The sequence below is a fragment of the Carlito syrichta genome, unplaced genomic scaffold (genome assembly GCF_000164805.1).
Source record: "Carlito syrichta isolate Samal-C Ts95f unplaced genomic scaffold, Tarsius_syrichta-2.0.1 Scaffold316493, whole genome shotgun sequence".
Taxonomy (NCBI): domain Eukaryota; kingdom Metazoa; phylum Chordata; class Mammalia; order Primates; family Tarsiidae; genus Carlito; species Carlito syrichta.
Window position 1 is genome coordinate 563036 of NW_007260589.1, and position 12789 is coordinate 575824.

At 45.6% G+C, this 12789-nt stretch overlaps 1 protein-coding gene across 2 annotated transcripts in view; it reads right to left on the reverse strand.

Annotated features, from left to right (window-relative positions):
* The window catches only part of PLCE1 (phospholipase C epsilon 1), a 352472-nt gene that overhangs the window by 80170 nt on the left and 259513 nt on the right, over positions 1 to 12789 (reverse strand). Inside the window, exons 10-15 of one of the 2 annotated variants that reach the window (XM_008074585.2) lie at positions 12144 to 12300; positions 9137 to 9259; positions 8902 to 9038; positions 5510 to 5748; positions 2054 to 2115; positions 1802 to 1967 (exon numbers count right to left, since the gene is read on the reverse strand). In XM_008074585.2, the coding sequence (XP_008072776.1) occupies positions 1802 to 1967; positions 2054 to 2115; positions 5510 to 5748; positions 8902 to 9038; positions 9137 to 9259; positions 12144 to 12300 (884 nt within the window). The remainder of the gene's footprint in view (positions 1 to 1801; positions 1968 to 2053; positions 2116 to 5509; positions 5749 to 8901; positions 9039 to 9136; positions 9260 to 12143; positions 12301 to 12789) is intronic. The other variant, XM_008074587.1, reaches the window with a different exon arrangement.

Here is a 12789-nt window from a genome sequence, read left to right on the forward strand (position 1 = left end):
CTGGAACTACAGGCGTGCGCTACCACGCCCGGCTAATTTTTGATTTATTATAGAGACGAGGTCTCGCCAAGTTGTCCAGGCAGGTCTCGAACCCGCGGGCTCAGGCAATCCACTCACCTAGGCCTCCCAAAGGCACGGGATTACAGGCTGAGCCACTGAGCCCGGCTGGCAATTCTTTCAATGGTTTGCCATTTCATGATGGGTGATTTACAAGCGCATCTACCCACACCATGCTGAGTGCTCAGCAGTTTTTGACCCCAAACAGCATGACCCCTGTGTCCCACCCTCCCTGTCCACCCAATTTTGCCTCAACCAACTTTTTTTGGTTCCCCAGATGAAAAAGTCCTCAAAGGGAAACGTTTTGCCCATGCGGAAGAGGTGAAACAAAAAACGGCAGAAGCACGAAAAGGTGTGAGAATGGACAAGTTCAACGACTGTTTTGAGCAGTGGAAAAAGCATCTCAATAGGTGTATTGCATTCAACAGAGAGGACTTTGAAGGTGACTGAAGTTTAAATATATAAGAATAAATGCGTAATTTTTGAATAAAAAAATTCCAGGATTTTTTGAGTCCCCTCTCATATATAGTAGCTAATCTATCTATCTATCTATCTATCTATCTATCTATCTATCTATCTATCCATTTCAATTCTTTCCCATAGAACAATGGATTCCAAAATTCCTTTAACTGTGGAATGCTCTGTGCAAAAGGAAGACCCATGTGCAAAGCATGTAGGTGAGCTGACTGCAGGGCAGGGGTCCCTCTTCTGTGTTGCTTGATCATCTCAGTGTTGGGGCCTGAAGGCCCTTGACGGACCTCCTGTTTTGAAAATCACTACTCTAAGGACACATCTTCATCTCATAATAAAGGTTCCCGATAAAACAATTTAAAATATATCTTCCATGCTAAACAAACTTTGGGACAAAAATATGCCCCATGCTTTGAGGACTATCTGGGTTAACCTGAAGAACAAAGGGGCCTCATTGCTGCTGGGGTTGTGTAACAAATATGTTTGTGATATTCAGACTTGGACACACGTGCACACAAACCACTCCCTTCCCTGGACACGGTCTTGTTCCTTCCTGATTAACCCTTCCTGTAGGAGCTCAAAAACAGTCTGAAGAGATGATGGGATTGTAGACGATACAGAAGAGAGACAACAGACAGGTAGAGCATTGAAAGCTGGATGTTGAGGGCGGAAGGATGTGCTTTTTCTAGTTCAGAGAGCCTGCTGAATTTCAAAGAAACTTCCCATGAGTCCAATGCGGAGGGACACAGCCTACCAACTGCAGAATTTTTTTTTAAAGCTGGTTACCATAGCAATGGATTGATTGCCTAGCAAGTTGCAAAGCAAAACAAACAAGATTTTGGGAATAACTCTTCAGAAAGTTGCATTTTCTACTATGCTTTCTCACTATAATTTATTGATTTGTTTAGCATTTAGTGAAACAATTAGATAATTTTCCCATGGGAAAATCTAAATTTAGTAGGAGTAGGTTGGACTAACTAGGAAGATCTAAAAACTATGAGTCTCAAACAAATACTTTTTGGTTTTTTTCGGGGGGTGGCTAGAATAAAGGTTAAGTACAGATGGGGGTAGAAAACAAAACAAAACAAAAAGAAGTAAAGAAAAAAACTGCTTAGGTATAGCTGGTTTTCCCACACATTATCCTCACATTTTGCATATAATAGTTTACTCTGTAAGCTCTTCAAAGGAGTCTGGGGTTGGGTTTTTATGACTCTGGGGGTTACGTCAATACTAAGGTTTAATGAAAGCCACTTTGTGAGTGACACTCTCATACCTGGCTGTAGAGTTCTACCGAGGATTCTCCCTTGAGCTGGTGGCCCGTGAGGTAGGTATTATGTGAAGACTCAATGAAATAGTAGGAGAGGGGTGACTGCAGTTCTTTGATGTTCTCCTGGGACTCATCATTTTTCGAGGCGAAATTATCTTTGTCCATCAGAAACCTAGAAGAAACGCATTTTGTTAAGCCCACATAGGAAAAAATGTACCCTAGCTTTCAATGCCAGGCAAAAAGTATGTTAAAGGTTACCTTGCAAATCCTTCAAATGACATTAGGCCCTGATGACACATGCTGATGCTAGGCTCGAACTTCTGCAAAGGATATTTTTAAAAAAAGAAGAAGTGTTATTTAAGTAAAGGAAGCTAAGAGGGGGAAAAGCCACTGCATCATTTTTTAAAGTGGTTCTGTTTTCATCAGGAAACGTTTAAACCAAATATTTGAACTAATTTAGTAATGCAGGGGTAAGTTTTTAGTCCAAAAGAAGACATTTATTATGCGTGAGTTTATTATACTAAGCCTATTTATTTAAGAGAAAAAAGGGGGAGCAAGAGAAAAGAATGAGGTTGGCTTATATGAAAACAAAATGTATCAGTGTATCCAGGTGCAAATGGGATAATGATAGCAGCTGCCATGGAGCTGGTGGGAGGATTGAGACAATTCCCAGAGAGCATGTAGAACCAGGCCTGTCTTCAAGAATGTTCCAGAGAGCACACCATAGTGGATAGTCATCTCACAATGTCAGGATTTTTAGTGATCAGATCCAATTGCTGGACAGCTAATACACTGAGTCCCAATCAGGTGATAAAAACGGTTGAAAACCACCCACATAACAAACCAGCACTTACAAGGGGGACCCCAAAAACCCCAGAACGATCTTTTTTTTGAAGAGTGGGCCCCTTGTAGTACAGGGTAAGTGTTCTTACTGCTAGGTAAGTGTTCTAGGAACCCACTGGCATCGGTGTACCAGCGAGTGTTGTTGTGAGAGGCTGTGTTCAACCTCAGCGAATTTGTTTTCTTGGAGATTCTTTCATCATGTTTACCCATTTCCGGATGGGTGATTTCTGAGTGCACCTGCCCCACGCTGTGCTGAGTGTTCAGCAGTTTTTGACCCCAAACAGCATGACTCCAGTACCCCACCCTCCCTATTCATCCGATCTTTCCCCAAGAAACTTTTTTTTTTATTTCCCTGGATAAAAAAAGTCCTCAGAAAGAAACATGTTGCCGATGTGGAAGAGGTGAAATGAGAATCGGCAGAAGTCACCAGAACTGACAAGTTCAAAAACTGTTTTGTCCAGTCCACTTTTGACAGGCACCATGTTTTCGCTATTATTAATTGTGCTGCAATGAACATGCGTATGCAGATATCTTTTTTTTTTTTTTTGAGTTGGAGTCTCACTGTGTCGCCCAGACTGGAGTGCAGTGGCCGCTCCCGGCTACCGCAGCCTCGACCCGCTGGGCTCCGGCGATCCTTCCGCCTCAGCCTTCCGAGTAGCTGGAACTACAGGCATGTGCTACTACACTCGGCTAATTTTTTTGATTTTATTGTAGAGATGAGGTCTCGCCAAGTTGCCCAGGCGGGTCTCGAACCCGCGGGCTCAGGCAATCCACTCACCTCAGCCTCCCAAAGTGCGGGATTTCAGGCTGAGCCACCGAGCCCGGCTCAGATGCCTTTTTTGTAGAATGATTTGAGTTCCTCCAGGTATATTCCCAGAAGAGGGATGGATGGATTGTATGGAAGGTCAACTTCTGGTTCTTTTAGGAATCACCACGCTATTTTCCTTAGAGGTTGCACTAGTTTGCATTCCCACCAACAGTGTAAAAGCGTTCCATTTTCTCTGCATCCTCGCCAGCATCTGTCGTTATTTGTTTCATTAATGATGGCCATTCTTATTGGGGTTAGGTGGTATCTCAGTGTGGTTTTGATTGGCATTTCTCTGATGATTAATGAGGCTGAGTACTCTTTCATGTGTCTGTTGTCCCATCAAAAGTGGATTAGATATGGATTTAGAGTCTATCATGCTCAGTGATCTATCACAGAAAAAAAGAACAGAGTACCGCATGTTCTTACTCATAAGCAGACCCTGAACAATAATCCTAATACTACAAGAAAGGGATTGGCAGTAGTGGGAAACTGCCTGGGGTCGGGGGGGGCAGCACACTTCACCAATAAGGGTACCTGGTCTCAAACCAGGCGAAGTGGCGACCAAAGGGAGGCCCACACTTCACCTGTATGATGTCCACTTGTATACCTAATCCTGAATTGTACCCCACATCTTTAAAATAAAGATTAAAAAAACTGTTTTGAGCAGTGGAAAAAGCATCCCGATAGGTGCATTATATCAAACGAAGAGTACTTTGAAAATGACTGAAGTTGAAACATATAAGAATAAATACGCTATTAAAAAAATAAATTCTGTTTCTGGGGGGTGTTCCCCCTCACATACTCCTTGAATCTTAAAAAAAGGAAGAAGTTGAAAACCTAGACGAATTCTGTTGCACGCAGCCACACTGAACATTCTCACCACTCCTGTCTCTGGCCATTCTTTAAATTATCATCATCTTTTGCTTGGATTGTTGTGACAGCCTCCTAACCAGTCTTTTTGCTTTCAAGTTTTCACTAGCACAGTTTATTCTCCAATGGAGCCAGAGTAACCCTTTAAAAAAAAACATTTTTTTTTTTCAAAAAAGAGACAGGGTCTTGCTATGTTGCCCAGGCTGGCCTTGAACTCCTGGGTTCAAGCAATCTTCCCACTTCAGCCTCCCACATCGCTGGGACTACAAGTATGCACCATCACACCCAGGTTAGAGTAACCTCTTAAAAACATACAAATGTGAATCAAATCATGCTACTTTGCTACTCAAAAATGCCCAGTGGCTTCCCATTTGACATGACCCAAAGCCGTGGTCTACGAGGCCCGGAAGATTCAGCCAACCCTGGTCTAAAAGGCCGGGAGGATTTGGCCCCATATTCCTGTCTGACGCCATGCCTGCACCCTCTGTCTGTACAGCTCCCATGACACCAGGTGTCTCGTGGTTCTTCGTAACCCCTAGCTGGCTCCTGCTTCAGTCTTTCAGCTGCCCTGCTCCCTGCTGGGATTGCTCTTTCCTGTGTCGTTGACATGGCTTACTCACTCAGGGCTCAGTCCAGATGCCCCCTCTTCACAGCGGCCTATACCAACTCTCCTCGGCCCTCCTGCATAACTCCATTCCCTTCTCTGCTCCATCTTTCCCCTAATCCACAAACCCCTGAGATTCCATCATGTCTTTGTATGTTGTCTGTCTCACCCACTAGAATGCAAGCTGCATGGAAGGCCAGAGCTTTGACTTCAATCCCTACTCCATTCCCAGCTCCTGGAATGGAGCCAGCATAGTATTATTATTAGTAATACAAACCAATAAAATCTGTGAATGACTAAAGAGGTTGAAAACCTAGACTCAATTCTGTTGCATGTGCTGGCATAAAAACAACAAAACAAATGATGTACTCACTCCTTGTAATAGTCACCGAGTTAGAGAAGTCAGACCTGTGTTAATCATATGTTAGTGAAGAACACATATACTTGGTATCTCAAAAAAAAGATCCTGTCCACGCCCCAGACTTACAGGGTTTGGAAGGAAGGACAGAGAAGAGTGACTATCAAGCAGCCAGCTGCTGGAAGAGTCAGAGGCATCACACGCTTGTGCATACAGAAAACAGGCACAAACCTGGATGATGCTGAGGATTTCATCATAGGTGCAGTGCTCGCCCTGGCAATTCACGAGGAAGTCGTTGAGCTGGAGTATGCCAACCCCGAATATCCCCAGAGATGTGCTCTCGATTCCTGTGCCATTTGTCACGATGCTTGCCGCAGCGATGGCGTCAGATATCTGCCTCTGGTTGTCCGAGAGCTGCTGCTTACTCTTAATGAACAGCCCCAAATCCGAGACGTTTCTGGTCAACAAATCTGAAACAGACAAGACGGCCACTCGTGGGATGTCAAGATCCTCACCTAGCCCTCAGTTTTTTTGATGTGGTCACTGATTTTTTTTTTTTTTGAGCTGGAGTCTCACTCTGTCGCCCAGACTGGAGTGCAGTGGCCGCTCCTCGACCTGCTGGGCTCCGGCGATCCTTCCGCCTCAGCCTTCCAAGGAGCTGGAATTACAGGCATGCGCTACCACACCCGGCTGATTTTTTGATTTATTGTAGAGATGAGGTCTCGCTGCCCAGGCGGGTCTCGAACTCGCGGGCTCAGGCCATCCACTCACCTCAGCCTCCCAAAGGCGTGGGATGACAGGCTGAGCCACCGAGCCCGGCTGATTTTTTTTTTTTTATTCCTTCAACTATGTGAAGCCAGGAATAAGCACTAGTTTGATGGCTTGTTTAACTAGTAAACAGTTAGTAGGTTGATGAGTGAAATAAATAAAGATTAATAAAGCGCTTCTTCACTTTCATAACTGCACACCGTGAGCTCCAAAAGAAACCAAGAAATGGGTTGTTCGTATTGAAATCCTCCGAGCTTTGGAAATACATGGGAATTACATGTAGACTCAATGGGGACTTGAGGTCCAATTTGGACTTTGGTTTTTGAGAATAACTTTCTACATTTGTATGTTTGTGGAGACTGGAGATGCACTTTTAGAATTACAGTTTTTCTGTCATTTATTTATTTATTCAAGCAATTTTCTTTTTTTGGTAGAGATGGGGCCTCATGTTGTCCAGGCTGGTCTTGAACTCCTGCCCTCCAGCGATCCTCCTGTCTTGGCCTCCCACAGTGCTGGGATTACAGGCAGGACATACCACACCCGGCCTAGTTTTTCTGTGATTTAAAAATATGACCACAAACATTTGTGTGCAGGTTTTTGTGTGAATATAAATTTTCAACTCATTTGGGTAAATGCCAAGGCGTATGGTGACTGGATCATGTGGAAAAAAACATGCATTGCTTAGTAAGAAACTGCCACACTGTCTTCCAAAGAGGCTATGCCGTTGTATATTTCCACCAGCAAGGTTCCAATTGTGCCACATCCAGACCAACTTTGATATGGTCAGTCATGTTTTTGTTTTTTGCTTTGTTTTTCTTTGGTTTTTTATTTTTTTTTTGAGTAGGAGTCTCATTGTCGCGCAGACTGGAGTGCAGTGGCCGCTCCCGGCCACCGCAGCCTGGACCTGCTGGGCTCCGGCGATCCTTCTGCCTCAGCCTTCCAAGTAGTCGGAATTACAGGCCTGCGCTACCACACCCTGTTGATTTTTTGATTTATTGTAGAGATGAGGTCTTGCTGCCCAGGCGGGTCTCGAACCCATGGGCTCAGGCAGTCCACTCACCTCAGCCTCCCAAAGGTGCGGGATTACAGGCTGAGCCACCCAGCCCGGCTTGGTCGGTCATTTTAATTTTAGCCACTTTGGAAGATAGTCTGGCAGCTTCCTGCAGAGCTAAACTTAGGCTTACCATATGATCTAGCAATTCCACTCTTAGGTGCTTATCCAAATGAGGTAGAAACTTACGTCTGCACAGAAACCTGCCTACCAATATATACAGTAGTTTTAGTCATAATTGCTAAAACTTGGACGCAGCTGAGACATCCTTCAGAAGGTGAATGGTTAAAGACTACGGCAGCTTTTCCCCAGTATACCAAGATAGGAGCTATCACGCTGCAAAAAGCCATAGAGGAATGAAATGGAAATACCCTTTGGCAGGAAAGAAAGAAGCCAGTGGGAATAGGCCATGGACCATGCAATTCCAACTGTGTGACAGTCTAGAAACGGCAAAACTACGGGGAGAGTAAAAGCAATGTGGCCGGGCTCGGTGTCTCAGCCTGTCATACCATGCCTTTGGGAGGCTGAGGTGAGTGGATCGCCTGAGCCCGCGGGTTTGAGACCCGCCTGGGCAACTTGGCGAGACCTCATCTCTACAATAAAATCAAAATGAGCCGGGCGTGGTAGCGCACGCCTGTAGTTCCAGCTACTCGGAAGGCTGAGGCGGAAGGATCGCCGGAGCCCAGCGGGTCGAGGCTGCGGTGGCTGGGAGCGGCCGCTGCACTCCAGTCAGGGCGACAGAGTGAGACTCTAACTCAAAAAAAAAAAAAAAAAGCAGTGTAATTGGCAGAATTTGGAGGGAAGATGGGCTGGGTTGAAGAGATCGATGGCAGGGGATTTTCTGAGCAGTGAAACTACTCTTTATGACACTAAGTGGTCGACACACGTTGTGACACATTGACCAAAACCCATGGAATGCACAACACAAAGAGTAGTGAACCCTAATGTAAAGGGTGGGCTTCAGTTAGTCACACAAGCATGCTGACTCAATTATAACAAAGATACCACCCTAGTGAAAGATGTGATTAACAGAGGACAGTATGGGAGGGCGGGGGAGGAGAGTGCCTGGGAACTCTGCGCTTTCTGTTCATTTTCCTATCGTCTAAAATTACTCTAAAAATCAAATTCAATCATTTTAAAAGGTGTAACGTCTTGACTCGTCCCTAATGATGCACATTTTATGACTGAAGTTGAACAGCGGTTAATGGTCTTGACTCAAGGACAACATAAGCTTGAAACATACACCTAAAAGAGGAAAGCTTTTGGCTTCTGATGTGTGTGTTGATCGTTTCTAGAAAGAGCAAAGGAGAAAAAAGATAAGCTTAAAAGGTGTGGGCGGTGATGGTGATGGGGGTGGGGAGTAGGACTGATGAACACGACAGTCTGGTTTTCACAGCCGAGAAATATCCCTGATGTTCAGACGGTACTGAAGACTCTTCCGGTCAAAGGGCAGATGGCTACCACCCTGGGACTGATGTCCATTTGCTTGGAGGGAGGAAGGAGGTTGGTGCTTCTCAGCTGTGACACGCCATGCCCCTCGTGGATATTTGGAAGGGGTCGGGAGAGGGTTTTTCGTTGGCAGAATGACTGGGGGCGGGGGTTGGAATGACTATTGGTTCAATATCCTGGAATCCACGGGCACAGTGATGACTTTCCTCGCTCCAAACGCCAACAGCACCTGCCCTGGGGACACCAGTTGACACCTTGAAATAATTCTCTCTTTCCCCAGGCACACTGTGGGGGACAGACCGGGATCTCTGGCCTTTCTAGATCTCCAAAGGAAATCCTAAAATGCACCACAAACCTAGGTCGGGTTGAAGGTCACTGGTGTTTTCATCGATGGTCAGGTTGGTGTAGAGAGGAGCCGACTCCGAGCCGGACCGGTTGCAGGGCACCGCGTAGACGTCGAAGAGATCCTTCAGGTCCTTGCGGCTTCTCACACTGAGCGAGGGAAGGGACACAGGACACACAGGGCACGTTGAGCATCCTTACAGAAACGCGCAGGCAGGAGGAAGGGCGAGGGGAAGCGTGTGCCGCACCTGAACGACTTGAACAGCTCCACGAATTCGACAAAGCTCATGTTGCTGTCGGAGACCATGAAGCTCTGAAACCCCTTCATGCCGCCCTTGATCCGCCCGTGCCAACTGCTGCTGCTCCACGCACTGCAACAAAGACAAGCCTTCATGGGCACAACAGCGGGCCACTCCGTCACCCCGCCCCGTCGGAACGTTCTCTGACCAGCAGCACAAGCAAAAAAGATGATGGAGAGTCACTGAAGGATGGAGCTGTTTTCCTGTGCTCTGGTTTTGTGTCTCCTAAAATTAGTCTGGGTTGTGTCGGAGGATAAAACATATCATATGTCGACACAACTTCGTGTTTCCAGTCTATTTCATATTTTTATTTTATTTCGGTTTTTAGAGACAGGGTCATGTTCTGTGGCCCAGGATGGAGTGCAGTGGCACGATCATAGTTCACTGCAGCCTCAAACTCTTGGGCTCAGCAATTCTCTCGCCTCAGCCTGCAGAGAGCTAGGACTTCAGGTGCAACCACCACACCTGGTGATTTATTAAAACATTGTTTTTTTTATAGAGACAGTCTCACTACATTGCCCAGGTTCATGCAATCCTCTTATTCCAGCCTCCTAAAGTGCTGGGATTACAGGCGTTAGCCACCAGACCCAGCATCCTGCCTATTTAATAAGGGCACAGGTGGAGGTTAGTATTTGTCCACTAACCAAAACAGTTCTTTGATATCCCACATCAATGGGCAAAATAACTCAGTGTTTCTGAAGAAAAGTCTGTTAAAAAAAAAATGCCCCAGGTCAGGTGTGGTGGCTCACGCCTATAATTTCAGCACTTTGGGAGGCAGAGGTGGGAAAATTGCTTGAGGCTAGGAGTTCGAGACTAGAGGGGGCAAAATAGAGACCTTGTCTCTATAAATAAATAGCCAGGTGTGGTGGTGTGTGCCTGTAGTCTCAGCTGAGGCAGGAGGATTGCTTGAGTCCAGAAGGTTGATGCTATGGTGAGCTAGGATCATGACACTGCACTCCAGTCTGGGGATACAGTGAGACCTTGTCTCTAAAAATAAAATAAAATAAAATAATTAAAAAGTTCCAAATTGCCTGTAATCCCAATACTTTGGGAGGCTGAGGCGAGTGGACTGTCTGCGCCCAAGGGTTCGAGACCAGCCCAGGCAACTGGGAGAGACCTTGTCTCTACAATAAATAAAAAATTAGCTGGGTGTGGTAGCGCACGCCTGTAGTTCCAGTTACTTGGAAGGCTGAGGCGGAAGGATCGCTGGAGCCCAGTAGGTCGATGCTGGGGTGGCTGTGAGTGTGCCACTGCACTCCAGCCTGGGCGATGGAGTGAGACCCCCAACTAAAAAAAAAAGTCCCAAATCAGTCATAATCTATAGGAAATGATTTGTTTTTTTAATATTCTAAATCATAAAAATACATTTAAAAAGAAAGTTTTGAGTGCGTCAGTGTATTTTCTGCTTCCTTTTTTAAAAAGCCAGTTCCTACATGAAAACAGAGAAGAGCTTTTAAACATTAATGGAAAACCCGAGTCAGAAAAATAACAAGAATGGAAAGAAGGCAGGCACAGTGGCTCATGCTTACAATCCCAGCACTTTGGGAGGCCGAGGCAGGAGGATCACTTGAGCCCACAAGTGCAAGACCAACCTAAGCAACATAGCCAGAGCTCGTCTCTACAAAAAAAAAATTGCTGGGTGTGGTGGTATGCACCTGTAGTCCCAGCTACTCAGGAGGCTAAGGTGGAAGGATTGCCAGAGCCTGGGAGCTTGAGGCTGTGGTAGCCCGTGAGTGTGCCACTGCACTTCAGCCTGGGTCACAGAGTGAGATTCCGACACATACACACACTCACCCATACACACACACAGGCGCACACACACACACACACACACACACGCACGCAAGAAGCCAATTCTGTACTTGCCGAAAGCGCATCTATTCAATATGAAAATATCAGTCAAAAACTCAGCCTTGCAGTTTCACAGTATTTTAAAAAATTTCCTATACTGATTCTCTGGCAATAGTATAAGAAATGTCTTGACTATGCTTCGTAGTCAAATCGATAAGCGAGAGCTTTATTTTTTCCTTTTTTTCTGTCTTGGATTAAAACAACATTGAAATATTTCAATTATGTGAGAAAGCCTAGAGAATGTTCTAATGACTAACCAGTGTACTCTCAATACTGCTAATAATGTTCACGCATGGAAAATTACTTTGTGTAGACATCTGAAGGTCACCTTCCTCACTGGGAGAAGGTTGCAAGTTGATAGATTTATAGCACTTTGTAGGCACAGATTGTAGGTTGTGGTTCCCTGATGTGGTGTGGGAACATAGGGTGGACGTTCAGGAAGAGAAAAAGGTGTCTTCATCATTGGCACTTAAAGAAGTAAATTCCCTGTCTTGCTTCCTTCTTTTTATTTTTGTGAGTTGGGGTCTCACTCTGTCACCCAGGCTGGAATGCAGTGGCATGATCATGGCTTACCACAGCCTCAACCTTCTGGGCTCAGGTGATTCTTCTGCCTCAGCCTCCTGAGTAGCTGGGACTCTCTATAGACACCACCACACCCAGCTAATTTGTGTATCTTTTGTAGAGATGAGGTCTTGCTGTGTTGCCCAGGCTGGTCTTGAACTCCTGGCCTCAAGCAATCCTCCCACCTCAGCCTCCCCAAATGCTGGGATTATAGGCATGAGCCACCACACCCAGCCTATTTTAATTAACTTAAATCTGAGCTTAAATACACATGTGTGGTTAGTGGCTACTATACTGGACAGTACAGATTTAGAGTCTCAGAGCTTGGTTTTTGTTACTGCTTCTGACCTTTGAAGTAATATGAGAAGGTAGAGTCCCAAAATCAGCAAAATTAGGGTTATTTAAAAATCCTGGGTTTTTCAGTTTTCAATGGAATTCTAAGTCAAAATTTGAGCCAGTCTTCCCCTAGACAACCGGAAACACATGCCCTTCCACACTGGAATGATGTGAAGGGTCTTTCTGCTGTGTCATGTTAAGGCCCCACCTGGATGGACTCTTGTTTGAAGAAGGCACCACAGGGGAGGACACTGGCCTGATGGGAGATGATGTCCCGGCAGCCAAGTTGGGGGACCCCGCCGTGGTCAGAGAGTGGGCTCTTCTGGAAGGAAGGGGGTTGGGAGGGCTGGCGATGGCATTCGCCTCTGTGAGAGTGAAAGACAGAAAAGAGACAGTAAGTCACATCATACTTTCCCTCAGAAACTGAATACAAACCAGAGGCTTCTGGATGTCTGAGCAAATTCACCACTGCAGATGCTTTTTAATGCAAGAAGCATCAACATATTTCTATGGATGGACTTATCTGGTGAGTGTCCACTGGCTATGCATTAAAACCATCAAGGAGTTAAAAATATATATATATATACAGATGTCCGGGTCCCAGCCAGAAAGTATCTGAATCAGTTAGTCTTGAATATGACCAGAATATCCAGATTTTTTTTTTTTTTGGTCATGGTCTCACTCTGTTGCCCAGGTCGGAGTGCAGTGGCACGCTCATGGCCATCACAATCTCAGCCTTCCAAGAAGCTGAAATCTCAGGTGTGTGGCACCACACCTGGCTAATTTTTTGATTTATTGTAGAGACGAGGTCTCACCAAGTTGCCCAGGCTGGTCTTGAACCTGTGGGCTCAGGC